A 19,028-nucleotide genomic window follows, 5' to 3' on the forward strand; every position below is an offset into this window, starting at 1 on the left:
TGTAGTTTTGAGTTGCTTGACACAGGTCCTAGGAGCCAAATTCAGGTCTTATGTAGGAGCAGAAAGAGGTCTTTTTATTTATTTATTTACTGAGACAGGGTTTCTCTATTTAGCTCTGGCTGTCCTGGAACTCACTTTGTAGACCAGGCTGGCCTCTAACTCCTTAGAAATCCGCCTGCCTCTGCCTCCCAAGTGCTGGGACTAAAGGTGTGCGCCACCACGCCCGGCGAGGTCTTAACTTCTGAGCCACTTCTCCAGCTCCCATTTCCCGTCATTAAACCAGGACCCACTGTGTCGCCAGGCTAGTCTCTACCTTCCAATAGCCCTTTCTAGCACCAAGATCCCAGGCATGTCTCGCCATGTCCGCTAATGAGTATTTCTTTTTAAGAGAACTTAAGTCAGTTGTGGTTTTTTGTTTTGTTTTGTTTTGTTTTGTTTTGTTTTGGCTGTGACAGCAGGATAACACAATCATAGAAAGCTACTTGAAGTGCTTGCTTGTGTGCACCCGTACAGAGGCTGCTGTCCATTGTCTTCCTCAGTCATTCCCTGCCTTATTTAGATTTATGTACTATTTATTTCAGATAGGGTCCACGCATCTCCAGCTCCCCTGAAATGCTATGTAGACCAGGGTGGCCCCCATGCACAGAGATCAACCTGCTCCTACTCTCAGAGTACATAAGTACACTGGCCCCCACCTTAGTTTTTGAGGCAAAGGACAAAGCTCTCTCATTGAACATGAAGCATAGCAATTTGCTCCAGGAACCTGTCAGTCTCTAGTTCCCAGTACCGAGGTTACCAGATGTAGCCACTGCTCAATCTCACTTTAACATGGGTATCCGTGGAATATACACCGTGGGGTCCAAACTCAAGTTCGTATACTCTGTGACAGGCACCTGACTGCACTGAGCTGACTCCCCAATCCCTGAAGCTTTCAATGCTCTTTTAGCCATTCCTGTCTCACACAGAGTTCCTTCTAAAGAAACCTACGAGGGAAAGAATGTTCAAACTCCTCTCACAGCTTCACTGACCAAGTGGAAACCCTGCAAACAGTCTCAAAAGGAAACACATAGCCTGGGCACTCTGCATCCTCTTCATAGAAAGCATGCAGCACGAGGGGACTGAAAATTAGAAAATGTTTACAGGTTAGCATGCAAAGGAAATCAAGACACAGCAGTGCTTGTGTTGCTATTACTGTATCTAAAAAGGAGGCCCAGGTCAGAAGGAAACAGCTAATGGTGACAACAGCAGGCAGGAGTTGTTCGTCCTCACGGTAAGACTGCACCTCTTCCTTTTGCCTTTCCCCAACTATTAGCATCACAGAGAAAGGGGGGAGGGCATTAGGGTTACTATGAAATATTAGCCAATCACACACAATGCCCCATCGTAAGGCCCTATCGTGGGGCATCTTTTAAGTGAAAATCCAAATTAATTAAAGTCTGTAAAGTGACCTGAACTCTCATGGAGTGCACTGTACACTTTTTATCAATCAGAATCTCTTCTGATGCCTCACTTTATTAGGAAGGTGGGAACAAACCATTATTAAATGATTCAAGGTGGCAAGGATATTCTCTAAGGGAATGACAAAGTGTGGGTCCTGGACAGCACATGTTCCCTACTTAGTTCAGGGCCAAGAAGCTCTGCCATGTAAGCAGCAACCTGGTTCAGGAAAAGTCAGGGACCCAGGCTGATTGTGAAATCACCTCATTTCTAAGTGTGGTAATAGGATTTTTCTCTTTTAAGGATTCTCAGGACAAACTAACCATCTGCAGATAATGTTGCTGGCTGCCAAAAGAATGCTCTATGAGTGCCCTAAGCCAGGAGATGTGTTGACCGTTGGGAGTCAAGTGGCCCTTAGAAGATTCCATCCAAGGATGCAGAAGTATGTGGGATGAGGCAGCTGAGAGGAATCCTGACCAACATTCACCTTGCCTGGAAGCTAGCTAACATGCTGAACAGCTTGCTCTCGATTCATCTGTAAACGATCAGCTGAGGCTCGGGAAAGTCGTCCTTTCACAACGAGAATAATCAACTCTTCTTTTTCTTTCTTCAAGCCAGCAGCTCAAACACACGGCATACGCACACCATCAGACACAAAGAAGCTACCAGGAATTTCCACAGACTTGCTTTGGAAGCAGAAACTCTTGGTGACTCTACAGCTAGGTACGGCTTTCGCTGTGATTACTGCTGTGGTAAGTCAAAGACACCAGTTCTATCTATCGCCTACTTCATTGCCCTCCTGTGGTTTGGGAAGAAGTAAGGAGCCTAAGCCAGAGCCTCTAGAAATCCCCATGATGCCCCTGTGCTGCTTTAAAAGCCCTTCATACTACGAGTTCCCTGACCCACCGTGCAGAAGCAGGTGTTACCTGGCCACAAAACTGGCAGTCTTGTCGACGATGTTCCTGACCTCCGGAGGGGGGTAAATAATGCCAACCACTGGCTTGGAAGGGGTGGGATCCTCCTTCGATGATGCTTCTTCTTCAATTGGCTGGGAAAACAGAGAAAAGGAAGTAAGGGCTTCAAGTCCCTGGCTCGGATTAGGCGATCATAAACGCTACACCAGCTCTCAGCATTTCTCCATGATACTACTGACGGGAATGTCTGTCCTGCAGACTCTCTTGGGTTAGCATCCGAGGACGCAGTTAAAAACAAAACATGGCAAGTTTCCTTAACCATACTGTATTTACGCAGCCATTCCTAATCTAGGGGAAAGAATGGTTTGCTTGGCTGTCCTCTTTAGAATGGAGGCTTCGTGGTTCACAGAAGCGCCCCCAGAGGAAGCCGGGGGTGCAGGTCCGCACGCTGGTTTTGAAAAGTCCGGTTCTAGGGCGATCTCTTTTGAGACCAGAAGGCAACGCAGCGCGCTGACTCCTGGGACTTGCAGTCCCTCCAAGTCCTTCGGGGTGGCCTGAGCTTCCAGCAGCCGCGCCGCAGCGCCCGCGGGGGATGGGAGGAACGAGGCCTCCAGCAGGCCTGCAGGCGGAGGAGCACGGGGCACGGTACCTGTTTGGACTCAGTGGCAACTGGCGGCGGCGGGGGTACCGCCTGCACGGGTCCGGCCTGCATGACTGCGACGCTCAGGGCTGCCAGTCCGCCTCGGTGGCGACAACCGGTGCGATGATAAGGTTAAAGCTCACCGCACGAAGTAACCGACTCAATGGCGAGATGGCGGCGACCCAGAGAGAAGCCGCGGAGGCACTTCCGGTCCCGCCCTCTCGCCGTGACGCACTTCCAGCCCCCCCTCCCGCGTGCCCCGTGGCGCGGTACGCCGTTGCCATGGCAGCGGCCTGGGCGCCCAACTCAGAGTGGCGAGGGTTCCTCGGGGTCTCAGACGCTCTGGAGGAAGTTCTGTGAGCCAGACAGACACAGAGCTGAGGCTGCGACGTCGGAGACCGGTAAGCCATTCTACATCCTCTGACTCTGAACTTCCCTCCTGACTCTGGCCGGTTCCTCGGCCACTCAGCGCCACACCTCCCGCCCCTGTTTCTTTCCTGTGTGGCCTGGCATTTTGAAGATGCCACAGAGTCCCACTTAACTACACCTTTAGCCCCATTTTTTTGGTTCAGCACCACCTCTTTCGCGTCCCTCCTTACAAAGTCCAGGACATGGTGCTAACACCTTTAATTCCAGGAGACAAAAAGCCAAGCAGATCTGAGTTCAAGGCCAGCCTGGGACAGAGCAAGTTCTAGATGAAGAAAAGCCTAAATCCAGGCGTAGTGGTACATGTCTTTAATACCAGGAGACAAAGCCATGCAGATCTCTGAGTTCAAGGACAGCAAGTTCCAGGACAGCCAAGCTTAGGCAGTGAGGGAGTTGGAAAACAGAAAGCAGTAAGATAATAAAGGTTCCAGCCAGGAAGCAGAAGTACTTTGGCTGCATGGCTCTGGCTTTAGAGTCCAGAGTAGAAGGGATTACTGGGACAATTGATGCTGGTTAGCTGGAGCTAAGAAATTAGCAGTGATTAAGAAGAGACCAGCATCACTGAGGTGAAATCTTCTGGGAACTGTTTTCTGAGAGCACAAAGAAGCTGTGTTCCAGAGATAACCAAAGTTGTTGCTGCAGCTGTACTTGGCAATGTGTAAGAGTTACCCAGGCAGTACTGGTTTGAAGGCATGAAGGTGTCATGAAGAGCAGCTGAGGTTTGGCACCGTGAGAGGCCAGGAAAGGCCATTGGTAAAGGTGCAGTTACAGTTACAGTTGATGGCGCAGTACTGAAGGGGTCATGCAAAGGAGTTGAGGCTTGGCACCATGAAGAGAGCCTATGAGAGGCTATTGGTGAAGCCTAGTTGCGGTTGAAGACCCCAGTGTATTGGAGATGCCAGTACCATAGGATGATCACCAAGAACAGCAGCAGCAGTGGACTGAACTCAAGAAGAGCCTAGAGTGCTACAGAGGGCAGAGCTGGAGAAGTGATGCAAGCCCTTTGGAGGAGCCTAAAGATCATGTGTGGCTCCCAGACATTGGAATAAGAGTTAGAATACAAAGCTGTAAAGTTGAAGTTGCCTTGGAGACCCCAAAAATGTTAGAGATGCCAGAGTCATGAGATACCTGCCGAGGAAAACTGCTGGCAGGGAGTGGAACTAGCCCAAGAGAAGAAAGTTTGTTGCTGAATGCCAGCTCTGCCAACAGCAGTCAACAAGGGTGAAAGGAGCTGAAGAGCGCTTTGACACCGGATGTGGGGACGTGGGCTTTGGAGTTTGCCCTGCTGGTTTTCTGTCTCGCTTTGGTCCCAGTATTTTTGACTTAGTATGAGATTACAGTTAAGAGACTGCTTGAATCTTAGAAGAGACTTTGAACTTTGGACTTTTTAAAACAAGATTTATTTATTTATTATTTATATGAGTACACTGTAGCTGTCTTCAGACACACCAAAAGAGGGCATTGGATCCCATTACAGATGGTTGTGAGCCACCATGTGGTTGCTGGGAATTGAACTCAGGACCTCTTGAAGAGCAGTCAGTGCTCTTAACCGCTGAGCCATCTCTCCAGCCCCTGGAATTTTTTTTTTTTTGAACATTGCTGAGGTTGCTATAGAGTATGGGGACTTTTGGACTAAATGTACTTTGCATTATTGTTGTGTTTGGGTATGGCCCTCATAGGCTTATATGTTTGAACAAGCCTGTGGAAGCCAGGGAGTGGAATGTGATGGTTTGTATATGCTTTGCTCAGGGAGTGGCACTATTAAGAGGTATGTGTGGCCTTGTTGGATGGAATAGGTGTTGCCTTGTTAGATTAGGTGTGCCACTGTATACCCTCCTTATAGCCCCTTGGAAGCCAGTCTTCTGCTAGCTGCCTTTGGAAAAAGAAGTGGAACTCTAAGCTCCTCCAACCCCACGTCTGCCTAGGCTCTGCCATGCTCCCACCGTGATGATACTGGACTGAACCTCTGAACCTGAAAGCCAGCTCCAATTAAGTATCATCCTTATAAGATTTGCCTTGGTCATGTTTTCTCTTTACAGCCGTAAAGCACTAAGACAGTCTGAGACTGGAAATTGCCATGTAGGTGGTTTTAGAGTTTCAAAAATGTTTTCTTGGCCGGTCGTGGTGGCACACGCCTTTAGTCCCAGCACTCGGGAGGCAGAGGCAGGAGGATTTCTGAGTTTGAGGCCAGCCTGGTCTACAGAGTGAGTTCCAGGACAGCCAGGGCTACACAGGGAAACCCTGTCTCAAAAAACAAAAAAACAAAACAAAACAAAAAAATGTTTTCTTAGTGGTGACTGAATCTTGGTGGGCATGCTGGCATGGACTTCAGATGTGGCATGAAAGTTGTTTTAGAAAGGGGAACTTGAGGGTTGAATAGAGAAGGAAAGGTTCCTACCCTTTTTTGGGAATCAGGAAACATCAAATAACATTATTAGCTGTTGCCCCTTTCATGATAACGTTGGTTCTGTTAGAGCCAGTGCCTGTGGGGTCACAGGTGCACAAGAAGTTACAGAGCAAGTCCGTGTCATAGGCTCTCCCATTTTCCACACTATGCATCTGCCTGTGTGTGCTGCATACTCTGTTTTTAAAGGAATCAATAGACAGTAACCTTGGATATTCTGCATGCACTCATGTTTCTGGTGCTGACCCAAGGCTTCATACGTCAAGCAAGTGCTCTACTGTCAACGCATAGTTTCTGCTTAATTTAGAATAGTCTTGATGTTTTGACCCAGGATCTCATGGGATTTGGTATCCAAGGTGTGGCCCCAGTAAACAGATCAATATTTTTTGGTGCTCAGGCATTTAATGTGTTTTGCCTCCTGAATATGCTGCTCCCCAGACTAGGATTGCTTGCTTTATTTCCTTCATGGCCTTTCCAGGATGTTTCCTTTCGTCGTTGCTCTCCCCATTGTCCCCACTTCATTCCTTGGGGACATAATCTCCTGGGCTGCACTATCTCCCCAGAGGCAGTTGCCAAGCCAACGCATGGGAGATATGAGTTAAGTGTGTTTGTTTGGGTGTGAGTATTATTCCTTGTAGGGGAAGCTCAGGTGTACTTAGTGCTCCTGAAGGATCTCTCCCTTCCTCCACAGTTTCACATATACCCCAGGCTGCCCTTGAACTTGCACTCCTTCTGCCTTAGCCTCCTAAGTGCTAGAATTGCAGGCCTGTGTTACCATGCCCTGCCTGACCCTAGAAGGTAGCAGATGTTCCATCTTATTGTTGATGAACACAAAGCATTTAAGCCTCTCGATGTACTTTAACCACTAGCCAGTCCCAAGTGGCCTTCAAGTATTTGAAATAGGGCCAGGTGTGGTAGTAAACATCTTTAATCCCAGCACTTGACAGGCAGAGACAGTGGATCTCTGTGAGTTTGAGGCCAGCCTGGTCTACATAGTGAGTTACAGGACAGCCAGGATTATGTAGAGAGACACTGTTTCAAATTACCAAAAAAAAAAAAAGTTATAAATTTATTTTGAAATACTCTCTGGTGCAAATTGAGATGTACCATGAGGTTCAAATAAATACTTGACTTTGTGGTTTAAAAACTATTAAAGAAAAGGTGAAAGGGCTGGGCGATCTAGCTCAGTAAGTACAGTGTCTACCCAGCATGCACAAAACCCTGAGTTCAATCCCCAACATCTGTAGCATAGGATGGTGCACACCTATAATTAATTGCAGCACTTGGGAAGTACAGGCGTAAGGATTGGAAGTTGAAAGTCTTGAAAGTCATCCTCCTCAAGGTCCAGGCCAGCGGAGAAGACTGCTGTTTTGGTTTTGGTTTTTTGAGACAGGATTTCTCTGTTTGAAATTCACATTGTAAACCAGGCTGCTGGCCTTGAACTAGCAAAGATCTACCTGCATCAGCCTCCACCTCCCGAATGCTAGAATTGAAGGCATGGGCCATCATGCCCACCACCAAACTGTCTTTTTAAAAAAAGCTAGACTGGAGAGAGAACTCAGCAGTTAAGAGCATGTATTGCTAATTCAGACAGCCAAACCTGAGTTCAATCCCGAGCACTCCTGTCAGGAGGCTGAGCTGCCTGTAACATCAGCTCTGGGGGATCCAGCATGTAAGACTCCATGGGCACTCACAGACAACACACGCATACAAACAAGTAAATAAATAAGTAAACAAATAAATATAAAAATTAATTAATTAAAAAATGAATAGCTAGGCATAGTGATACACACCTTTAATTCCAGTACTCGGGAAGCAAAGGCAGCTTGGTCTATGTAGTAAGTTTCAGGCCAGCCAGAATTTCATAGTGAGAACCTGTCTCAAAAATTAAAACATAATGTATGAAAATATTAATTTCATACTGAGTTCATGTTGAAATAATATTTTTAGTAATTTGTGCTAAATAAATTAAAGTCCCCTTTTAGTGTTTTTCTTTTTTTAAACAAAATCCTTTTGAAAAAGACTTATTTATACAGTATATGTGGGTGTTTTGCCAGCAGGCATGTCTGGTGACCACATGTGCACAGTGCCTACAGAGATGAAACAGTGTCACATTGTCTAGAACCAGAGACACAGATAAATGGTTATGGGTGCTGAGACCTAACCTGGACCCTCTACAAGAGGGCCGTCTCTCCAGCTTCCTTTACACTCCTTCTGATGTGGCTTAGGTGAGGGAAAGTAGTATTTCAATTTACTCATCACTGGTTCACGACTGAGAATCTTAAAACTATTAAGACATCTAGTCAGAGAAGAGAAGAGAAAAGAGAAGAGAAGCGAAGCAAAGAGAAGAGGCAGGACCGGATCTACACATCTTTAATCCCAGCATTTGGGAGGCAGAGGCAGGTGGATTTCTTTTTTTCTTTTTTTTTGAGACAGGGTTTCTCTGTATAGCCCTGGCTGTCCTGGGGCAGGTGGATTTCTAAGTTGGAGGCCAGTTGGAGGCCAGTCTGGTCTAAATGTCCATAGTGAGTCTCTCTCTCTCTCTCTCTCTCTCTCTCTCTCTCTCTCTCTCTCTCTCTCTCTCTCTCTCACACACACACACACACACACACAGAAAGACAGAAAAGCATAAAAACGTATTTTGCTGTGAGGGCTAAAAGCTGCATCAGGTAACTGGCTGCTCTTGCAGAGGACACAGGTTTAGTTCCTAGCACCTACATGTGGCTTATAACCACGGACAACTCTACTTCTAGAGGAGCCACGGGATGCTTAGCATATAAAGTCTTCAGTGAAGAAAGGAGGGCTGTCAGAGTACCTGCTTCTATAGCCTTTTCAGGGAAGGGAGAGAAGGGGGGAACGGGGGGGGGGGGTAAGTATCCTTGTGCTTTTGCTGTTTCCTGTTTTCAAGGCGCCATTCATTGTGTTATAGGGTTTTTTTGGTTTGGTGTGTGTGTGTGTGTGTGTGTGTGTGTGTGTGTGTGTGTGGACACGGCTACTCTATAAGCAGCATGGCCTAAGGATGGAAGAAAGATGCTAGACTATAAATTCCTCCTGCCTGAGTGGCTTCTCTGGACTCAAGTGTTTGCCCATCTGTATATAAAAGGGGCAGCTTTGGGGAGGGGCAGCACTGAAGCTTGCCCAGTCTGGATGGGCTGAAGGCGGTGTGCTCCCCACTCTTTCCCACATCCCCTTCTTTTCACGCATATGACTCCCACCCAACCTTTAAGGATACCTTCTTAACTGAGCCCTCCTCACTCTCCTGTGTACCCATTCCCAGGGGTGGGAGGGCCGCTTGCGGCCGGCCCGGAATCGGGAAGCCAGGAGCCAGAAAGCCAGGCACCTGTATGAATCCCGGACCTCCCAGCCTAGTCCAAAAGCTGGACATCGTCGGCCACTCCAGCTTCGTGGGCAAACATCTGTGAGAGGTAAGGGCAGAAGGAGTCATCTGGAAAACCCAGAGCTGGCTCCAGACCACCCTGAGTTTCCCAGTACCTTTGGGCCCAGGCTGGTCCTCAAGTCTCAGACTCAGTGATCAGGTCTTGTAGAAATGAGCTCATAGGGCACAGTGCATGTGCTCACTGGGGTGGTGTATAGTAGGGGTGGTATATAGTAGGGGTGGTATATAGTAGGGGTGGTGTATAGTAGGGGTGGTATAGAGTAGAGGATCTAGCATTCCCTGTCATGCTGAAGCTGTGATGTGTTTTGGCTGTTTCTACTGCCATGACTCCTGACTTAAACCTGACTGGGAGTAGACATGGGATGAAGAAAATACAGACACGAAGAAAAGCTAGGGTTGGGATAGAGAAACCACAGCATCCCAGATGGATAGTGTGTTTATTAGCGTTGAACAGGGAGGGAAGGTTATTGCTTACAGCTGAACAAGGAGTCGGGGTTACAATAGACAAACAGGAGGCACAGTTGTGGGGATGTAGCAGTATCAAGGAGACAGGTTAAGCTAATCTTGGTAGGCAGTCTCTGAAGGTGGGCAGTCTTCAGGCTGTAACCAGCCAGCTATGTTGAAGCATCAGGGAGAAAGCGGTTGTGGACATGCACTGTCAACATTTCAACTCAGGACCCAGGGATGGCTTGGCATTCCGTTGGGCTCTGAGGCTCTGCAGTCCTTGATACTGCTGCCCTCATAGCAGTAGCATACGTCTATTCAGGACTTCACTCATTCAGGGCTTCCTCTATTCTCTATAGGTAGGAGATCCATCCCTGCTCCCATATAGCAAGGCAGGCCTGGGGCAAGCAGGCTTTCTGGAGATGGGGTAGTCACAGGGTGGGGTTGGTGAAAGGGAGGCTGGCCAAGACGTCCAGAACCAGGTTCTAAAAGGCCCATCACTCAGGATTTCTCCCTAAATTCAGAGGTAGATGTGGAACATGTAGGCACGATGAGGGTTTTATAAGGCTCCTCTTGGCTGGCCACACCACTTTGGCTGGCCGTGGCTCCTCTCTCAACCCCAGGAGCTGTGGGGATGGCACACCTGCTAGGCAGCCAGGCTTGTATGGACAGCCTGCGCAAGGACCTCACCGACCTGCAGGGCACCATTGTGGATGTGTTCTCTCGTGCTGGGCCTGTGCGCTTCCCCTCCTGGAAGTTCCCTGACCGTGTGGCCTGTGACCTTGACATGGTGGCCCTTCTGGAGCACTATGACCATGTGCCAGGTGACCCTGAGTTCACACAGTTGTCCCATGCCGTGCTGCTGGAGCTGGTCATTGACAGGTGAGGCCTGGACCAAACCTGGTCATCGTGGTGTGCCACCCTGTTCTGTCTGCCTCGGAGTGTCTGTCCTTATCCCCACTCTCCCCTCTGCTGTTACTTCCCACAATACTACAACTCTGCCCGCTTTCACCTCAGGTTTCTGTGTGTCAGGAACACTACAGCTACTGCATAGCATTTTCATCCCCCCAGGCTCTGACATCTTGTGAGCCGACGTCTCTCTGCATCATAAGACCAAAAATGGGAGGTGTCTTCCCCCCCCCCCCCCGGCCCTGCTAGAAAGAGGCCAGTTACTTCTCTGTCACCCCACCATCTCTACACTGTCACTAAAGTTTCCTTGTGAGAACTTTCTCTGGCACTCAAAACCTGTCCATGCTAATAAAGCGGGAGGGGACCAGTGGGCATCTGAAGTGTTGCAGGGTGACCTTGGAGACAGAAGGCAGGATAGTCCTGTAATGCCTGGAGGCACTCTGGATATGAAAGCAGTGCTTGCACCATCTACAGGGCTGCTGGATGAGCACAGAACACGTCCTCTCTCCGGGCTTAGCGTTGTGCTGTTGCTCGCCAGCTCCAGGCCTGCCCGGCTCTGGCAGGGCACCCCTTCTTCACCTACCAAGGCCCTGACCACCCATTTCCTGTAAAAGATGCTGTTGACATACCTCCCCCGCTGAGCTCTGCCTACTTCTGAGTTAGCACTAGCTTCCTCTGCGTATAAATGACTCCTGTGTCTAAAAGTAACTTCTGCCAGAGGCCACTGAACCTAAGCTCAGCCTGGGAACCCTAAAGCAAAGGCCGTGGAACTCTGTCCAACAGTGTGGCATTTTGAGATGCTCAGGACATATCAATGGTGGGCCCCTGGCTAAGGGTACATCTATCATAGCATCTCCCACCATAGGCCGCTCTCAGAGAACACAGACTGTTCCCAGTGTTGTCCAGATGGCCCAAAGGTCGGACCTGGAGGCAGTGGGTACCTCCTCTCAAGCCCTCAGGGTTGGAATGCCACCCCCTGCCCAACCCCTTACCATCCAGGTGTGTGTTACAAACATACAGTTCTGCCTTTAAGGTAAGTCTTAGCCATGAAAAAGTATACTTTCTAACACCTGTGTTCCCTAACACTAGTGCTTACTCTAAACTTGAGCATAGCATAAAGAGACCTAACTGTCCTCACCCCAAGTCTGAATTGTCACAAGACTGCTAAGCCTGAAGGAAGTGCCTCTGACTAGAACTAGGAAACCATGCATGTGCCCTTGCCCTGCCCTGCTGGCCCGGGGACATTGGGATGCGCTTGCAATTTCTTTCTGTCATCTGTAAAGGAAGGCAGCTACTCACCCAGAGCTTTCCAAGCCAGGCCGCCTTTCCTAAGCTCCTTGCTCAACCAGAGACCCACAGGACAGAAGCCACAGGGGGCACCCTATGGGAAGTGGGCCCTGGATGAATCTCTCTAGGTTCTTGATGTCCAGGCCAATCCCTGAGAACTCAAAGCCCCTGGTATATGAAGACTATTAGTATCAACCTTGGCCCCAGCCCACCCTAGCAATCTTGCCCACAGGCTCCTGCTGCTGCTTCAGAGTTGTGCCAGCTACCTGGAAAACCTCAGTGTGGAGCAGATGATGCCTCCTGCCCGGGCTGCAGGGCCATGCATGTCCGTGGGGCTTACAGTACGGCGCTTCTGGAGCAACCTCCTTAGGCTGGGCCTGCTCTACCAGCAGGCAGTCCCCCAGGTGGGTCAGCCTGGCCCTAACTGTGGGTGCCCTCACATACTGTTACACTTCTAGCTTCTTACCACACCACCGCATGGATTCACCGCATGCCAGCTCCCCACTGCCCACATGGAACATTAGTCTAAAGTCTCCCATTCGAGGCCCGCTGGCTTTGCAGTCAAGAAAGCAGGCCTTGGGAATTGTGTCTAGTTTCCGGGGTTTGCCATTTATGCAGTGAGCTTTTAGAAAATGCCTTCCCATTCTGAACCTCAGTGTGTTCATCTGTGGGTTTTATATGAACCTGACTTGCTAACAGGAATCCAATCTCTCAGTCACCCTGTGAGAAAGCATGCTGTCACTTCGAGGGAGAGGAGCCTGATACAGAGAGGTTAGGGTGGCATGAGAACAGGCGAGAACTGGCAGCAATTAATTGCTGTGACTGACACTGTTACAGCTAACCGGTGCCCTCTCCGTTCCCTGCATGTTTAACCAGGTAAAGCCTAGGGTGTGAGCAGAGAGAGCAGAGAAGAGGCCAGGCCTTGGTTGCGTTTGAGAGAAAAAGAAGGTTCTCTGATTTACGCAAGTTTACTTAACATCTGAAGATCTAAGCATTGGGCAAGGCTGTCACCCTATGCCTGTCTCTCTCATCTGCCTTCCCTTTCTTTTCCTGATCCCAGAAAAGAACAAACCAAGGGGAGATTTCTATCACCAAGCCCACAGCTAAGGGTGAACCAGCCAGGAGCCCGGAATGTATGACTGCCAAGTTCATCAAGCCTCCCTCCCCGGTGCCAGGCTTGCCTTTGATCTGCCAAGGGTTGCAGAGCATCCCTGTCAGAGTCTCCCTGCGGAGCCCAGGTGGGACCTCTGAGAAAACTAAGAGCGTCCACTCCCAGACCATCGAGACAGCCTTGGTGCCCTGTGATGCTTGCACCAGTGTCCAGGGCAGCTTGTGGGAGGTGGGCAAGGTGGTTATCAGCCTATGTCAGAGCCAAAACTTGCCTTCATCCTTGGGCCAGTTCCAGAAGTTGGTGCAGGACAGCCTGGGGCTTAAACCACTGCCAGCTGCCACCGTGAGCCACTGGGCAGCAGAGCAGAGCAAAGACCTGACTCGTCTCAATAAACATGTGGGGACCCTCACCCAGCTTGTTGGGCCCCTCAGGGCTCAGCTGAAAGAGGCTGAGGGGCAGAAGGATGGACTGAGGAAGCAGGTGAGCAAGCTGGAGCAGACCCTGCAGCAGGAGCAAGGGGAGCGGCGGCAGCAGACAGAGGAGGCTGAGCGGACCCTGGCCAAGTGGGAGCATGACAGGCATCAGCTGCTCACAGGTCTACTCCCGGAGGCCAGACACTGGCATGACCTTAAGATGACCATCCCTCCCTGTCAGGACCAGGCTTTGAGTCCCAGCAGTCTGCATGGAAGAAACCCAGGCTGGGGAATGGCCAGAAGTCTCAGGACAGGAAGGCGGCAGGAAGGGTGTAGACATCCAGCTGGTGACACTGAGCCACTGGAGCTCTGTCTTCTTAGGGAATAACTCCTGGACCCCAGCCTCAGACATGCCCCATCAGAAGGGGAGAGGGCTGGGGTGTTACTCTGACTTCACTCCAGGCGGTCACTCCCAACCCTACCCCCACACCCTGCCTTAACAGAGCAGCCTCTTAGCTTTGGCAAAAGCTCTTGGGCAAAAGGAAGGTATTGGGACCTACCATTGCTGGCTGAAGGCTTAGGGCAAGAAGTCACTGTCATTTTTGAGTCTCACCATTGTGTCTGTGGACAGCACTGGGTCCAGAGAGCCATAGGTAATGTGGCAAGCTGCCTGTGGAGCATGTCAGCCCCAAGGCCCCCTAGGATTACCCCAGGTCTCCCTTGAGAATGCAAGCAGCCCCTGCACACTAGATGGTTGCCTTCACCGTACAGGCTACACTGGGCTTAAAGGCCTTGGGCCCGAGTGATCCTCTGAAAGGCCTCTCTCTTGGCTGCTATAGAAACATGTGACCTAAAGACAAAGGTGGCTGTTCTGGAGGGAGACCTGAAGCAGCAGCAGAAGTCCATGCAGGCCATGGGTAAGAAGCCCCTTTGTGGGACTCCCATCCACATCTCCAACTCACCGTATAACCAGGCATGTACCTCCATTTCCATTCCAAGCTTTTAGAGCAAAGAGTAGGAACCACAGGAGGAAGGTTCTTACTTTCTGTGCTATGATGATGGTCCCAACTGGAGTCCCAATATCTCTCCATTGGTAGGAAGTGCCTTCTGTATTCCGTTCCTACTCCATGGTTTCCTGAGCTCCGTGTTGTGATCTGGGCTTCAGATCTGTGATGTGACCTCCCCTTAGTCCCAGTCAGAGGAGTTTGAGAGGCTCCCACCCAAGGCTCCCTTTTGTATCTGCTCCCTCAATCCTACAGAGGCCAAGGCCCAGCAGCTGGAGGTGGAAGGTGAGCGTAGGGCAGCAGCTGAGAGGCAGGTGCAGCAGCTGGAGGAGCAAGTGCAGCTGCTGGCGGGGCGGCTGGACGGGGCTAGCCAGCAGATCCGCTGGGCCAGCACGGAGCTGGACAAGGAGAAGGCCCGCGTCGACAGCATGGTCCGTCATCAGGAGGTGAGGCCTACAGTCCAGGCATTGGGCTTCAGGCTCTGCAGCCCTCTTATCCTTACTGCTGTAACAGAAGGAAGTGGATACTTCTGTTGTCTCCCATTTTGTAAATGGAGAAACTGAGCCCCAGGCCACGTAGCAACATAGCAGAGCCGGGACTTTATATTCAATAGGTGCCAGGGTACTGGGGTTTTAGTGGTACAGGCAGATGTGACACTGGAGACTTAATGAAGAGAGTGGGAACTGTATGATTGGAAAGAAGTTGGGTCATCCACTGCCTTCTAGACAGTGGGTCCTGAACATATCCCAGCGGGCATACATCTGCATCCAAATAGCACAGAAGGTCGTAGACACCACACTGTAGCCCCCTTAGTCCGACGAGGCTAGTTTGGCCACAGAGTCCTTACCTCTGCCCTGCCTGTCCATTCCTATTAGTCCCTGCAGGCCAAGCAGAGGACTTTGCTACAGCAGCTGGACTGTCTGGACCAGGAGCGGGAAGAGCTGCGGGGAAGTCTGGATGAGGCTGAGGTCCAGCGGTCTGAGTTGGAGGAGCAGCTGCAGAGTCTCCAGAGCGATAAGGAACAGAGACAGTGCCAGCTACAGGCCCAGCAGGTGCAGAGGGGTAGGGTGAGAAGGAAGGCAATCCTCACCTCTGAGGAGCCTCTAACATTGATGTCCCTGGGCCTTTTTGTGTCCTCAAGGGAGCTTAGAGCCAGGTCTGAGCTTTTCTTTGCCCCAGGAACTACTGCAGAGCCTGCAGCAGGAGAAACAGGACCTGGAGCAGGTGACTACAGACCTGCGGCTGACCATCTCTGAGCTACAGCGGCAGCTGGAGGAGCTGAAGGAGCGGGAGCGGCTGCTGGTGGCCTTCCCAGACCTGCACCAGCCAGAGGAGGCCCAAATCCAAAGTAGGGGTCTGGGGGTACTGCTGAGGGTAGGGTGGGGCCCGTTCAGGCATGGAGCTTGCCTGGGTGTGACTGGTTTTGCTGCTGTTCTCACCCTCAGCCAGAGGAGATGGGGGGCAGGAGGGCGAGCCTGAGCCGTGTGGCGCTAGAGCCACCAGCACTTCATCTGTTGCTCACCTCTCTGGAGCCGATGCAGGGCAGAGGGAGTGCCCTTTCTCTCCTTAGAAGACCTGGGCACAGACCTGTCTTCCTCCAGCAATGCTCTGCCCACATGCCAGGCTTCCTCAACTTCCAGAGTTCCTTTCCTACTATCATACACCATGGGACCATTTTCAGTGACACAGGCCCAACTGTCCAGTATCCTGGACCCCAGTGGTCAGGATCACTGGGCACCTACGCTGTTCCAGGGTCCTGTCAGGAGATCTCTGTTCCCCTGCCAGCATCTCTAGAGTCCTAAGGCCCTGGGTTGGATGGATCCTCCCCAGAGCTGTCAGGAGGCCCAGTGTTGCTCAGCTGGTCAGTGAGTAGTCACCGCTGAGTGCTTAGTGCCAGCCTGTCTGTCTGCTGCCCACAACTGCCTCTGAGGTTGACCCAGCCTCTCTTCTTTTAAAATCAAAAAGCTTTTTGTCCATTTACATTGTATGTGTGCACCTGCCACCTCAGGAGTGCGGTCAGAAGACAAACATGGAAGTTGGTTTTCTCCTTTTGCCACATGGGCCTAAGTGTCCAGGAATTAAACTTAGGTGGCTTGGTGGCAAACATCTTTCTTTAGCTGCTGAGCCATCTCCCCAGCCCGACAAAATTTAAAAAAAAAAAAAAATAGTTTTTTGCATATGGATGTTTTGGGTACATATATATCTATCTTTATGCACTGTGTTGGTGCGCGGTGCCTTAAGGCCAGAAGATAGGGTAGATGCTCTGGAACTGGAGTTGTGAGCTGCCATGTGGGTGCTGGAAATGAAATCCTGACTCTTTGGAAGTGTTCTTAACCAGTGAGGCACCTCTCCAGCCGACACCTTCTTTATAAACTAGGAAACTCGATCCAGCCTGGTCAGCAGCTTGCTTGAGTTTGTAGAGCTGGATGCTTCTCATTCTCCCACCATCCACAGTGTAAGGAAGACCTCACATGGTGACCTCCTGTGGCCCAAGACCCAGTAATACCATTGCCAGCCCAAAGACAAGTGGCCTTGAATAAAATCCATTCTTTTTTTTTTTTTAAGATTTATTCATGTATTTTATGTATATAAGTGCTCTGTCTGCATGTATGCCTACATACCAGAGGAGGATATCACATCCCATTACAGATGGTTGTGAGCCACAATGCTTGCTGGGAATTGAACTTAGGACCTTTGGAAGAGCAGCCAGGGCTCATAACCACTGCATCATCTCTCTAGTCCCAAGATCCACTGTTTTACTCAACATCCAAACCTGCAAATTCTAGGCCTCCCCTGGCTCTTGCCCTTCTGTCCCAGCAGGCTGGCATCAGGGTGGGGTGGAAGCCTGGGCAGGATGCCTGGGGTGCTACTCCTCGCCACCCTCAGAGGCCCTGCCTATCTGGATGCAAGAGGCAGACTCCGTAAGGTGAGGCTCAAATCTGTCTCTGCAGGCTCTAGCAATGTCACGCAGGACATGGAAAGGCAAGTGCAAGCCAATGATATCCGTATCCAGGTCCTACAGGAGGAGAACAAGCGGCTCCAGGCGATGCTAACCAAAATCCGAGAGGTGGCCCAGCACGGAGGCCTCAAGGTGAACCTTTGAAGGGCTTGGGTATTTTATTTGGAAAGGGTTTCCACCAGGCAGGATTTGAAATCGCGTCATGAGAGCCTACCTCATGACATGTGGCTTTAGGCCACAGTTGAAAAATGACTTCCATATGTCACAAAGTATGAGACTATGAAAGACCGAGCCTTCCAGCTCACAATCCCACTACAGCCCCTCATGAGTTTACTTCAAGAGTCAGTATAAATTGCCTGCCCCAGAGTGTGCAGCTGAGGGTGGCCCTTGGGTGGCTTCCCAAGCCCTGTCTGTTAGTGAAGAGGACTTGTGGGTTTATCTTGGGAGTCTGCCTCTCTACCTACCTTATGGCATTCTGTAGTGTAGGGAGGGACTCCTGCGCCCTTCTGTGCTTTACCTACCTTGCAGATGGTCCCTCAGGGCCAGCTCTGGTCCCCTTCCTACAAGGGCATCCAGGGAGCAGCACCTCCAGCCCAGGCCCAGAGTGCGTTCTCAGGGTGAGTAAGGCTCTCCTGGAGGCCAGGCAGATAAGTCATAAATGCTATGGTGCCTTTTATCACAGAGTTGCTGTCCCTGTCTTCCCGCAGATCGACAGCCAGGCGGCAGTCTCCTGGCAGCAGGACGAGCAGTACAGGCAGGACCCATCCAGGCGGGCTCCGCACATCCCCCTCTCGGCAGCTCGGCAGCTTGCCCAGCAAGTTCTCTTTGGGGGATGGAACCCATTCAGCAACCTGCACCCAGAACCCCATAAGGGCCTTGGCCAGGCTGAGGAGAAAGCTTTCACCGAACCGTCAGGCTGGTTCTACATACCAACCTCAGGAGCGGCCCACGTAACCTGCAGCAGGGGTAGGGCTGGAGGGCAGGTGGCTAGCAATCTCCCATGGAATAAAAGCCCCAGCCATCTGCCCACTGCGATCTTGGCCTCAGCGTGGCTGAGCTGGGGGAACAGACCTTCCCTCCTTATTGGGTAAGGTCCTCTGTGATCCCACATGCAAGTTACTGGCCAGTGGAAGCTTCGCACTGAGTTGGGAGCTTCCTGTCTGCATCCTGACAGGTGCTGTGGGAGGACCACATTGAGAGGCAGCATCAGAGCCAAGTGAAGCCAGCCTTTGTGTCCCATAGAGAGGGCTGAGGGGTAACTCCGCATTCACTGGCCAGCACTCGGGGTAGGCGTGGGGTGCGAGGACACATCTGAAACAACCAGCTAGGCTAGGAGCTGGTCCTCTGGTTCAGCAAGGCAGGCAGAGAGCAGTGTTGCCTTTGCCTTCCACCTGGGCTCTGCATCTGATACAGGACCAAAGGGCAGCAGGCAGCTCACCAGGGAGTTTGTTGTTCCTCTAGGAACTACTGGGATGTCCCTCTTACGTCCTAGAAGTCAGAGCCCCACCAAACCATTGGAGGACAGCCCAGGCCTTTGGATACCTTAGCCAGGATGACACAAGATGGAGCAAGGATGCTACCAGCCACACCATGCACACAGTGGTCAAGTGGTCATTCTTCTAAGCAAGCCACTAGCCTACCTTGAGTCATGTTGTTTGTGATGGACAGACTCTAAATTTTTTT

General features: G+C 50.8%; 2 protein-coding genes across 3 annotated transcripts in view; one reads left to right on the plus strand and one right to left on the minus strand.

Annotated features, from left to right (window-relative positions):
• Window positions 1–3,181, minus strand: part of Sf3a1 (splicing factor 3a subunit 1) — a 20,063-nt gene extending 16,882 nt beyond the window's left edge. Inside the window, exons 1-2 of the mRNA XM_021210659.2 lie at window positions 3,001–3,181; window positions 2,364–2,485 (exon numbers count right to left, since the gene is read on the minus strand). Of these exons, the coding sequence (XP_021066318.1) occupies window positions 2,364–2,485; window positions 3,001–3,063 (185 nt within the window). The 5' untranslated portion in view covers window positions 3,064–3,181. The remainder of the gene's footprint in view (window positions 1–2,363; window positions 2,486–3,000) is intronic.
• Window positions 3,182–3,311: 130 nt separating this feature from the next.
• Window positions 3,312–19,015, plus strand: Ccdc157 (coiled-coil domain containing 157). 2 transcript variants are annotated; one of them, XM_029545216.1, is made up of 12 exons: window positions 3,312–3,392; window positions 9,099–9,246; window positions 10,420–10,544; window positions 12,091–12,262; window positions 12,919–13,564; window positions 14,222–14,299; window positions 14,642–14,832; window positions 15,262–15,438; window positions 15,566–15,734; window positions 17,338–17,477; window positions 17,874–17,962; window positions 18,053–19,015. In XM_029545216.1, the coding sequence occupies exons 3-12, from the start codon at window positions 10,450–10,452 to the stop codon at window positions 18,297–18,299; spliced, it is 2,004 nt and encodes a 667-aa protein (XP_029401076.1). In that variant the 5' UTR covers window positions 3,312–3,392; window positions 9,099–9,246; window positions 10,420–10,449; the 3' UTR covers window positions 18,300–19,015. The 2 variants fall into 2 exon arrangements, with proteins under 2 accessions (XP_029401076.1, XP_029401075.1); XM_029545215.1 differs by having other exon boundaries at window positions 3,318–3,392; window positions 10,286–10,544.
• Window positions 19,016–19,028: the final 13 nt, after the last annotated feature.

This window comes from Mus pahari, chromosome 13, assembly GCF_900095145.1.
Source record: "Mus pahari chromosome 13, PAHARI_EIJ_v1.1, whole genome shotgun sequence".
NCBI lineage: Eukaryota > Metazoa > Chordata > Mammalia > Rodentia > Muridae > Mus > Mus pahari.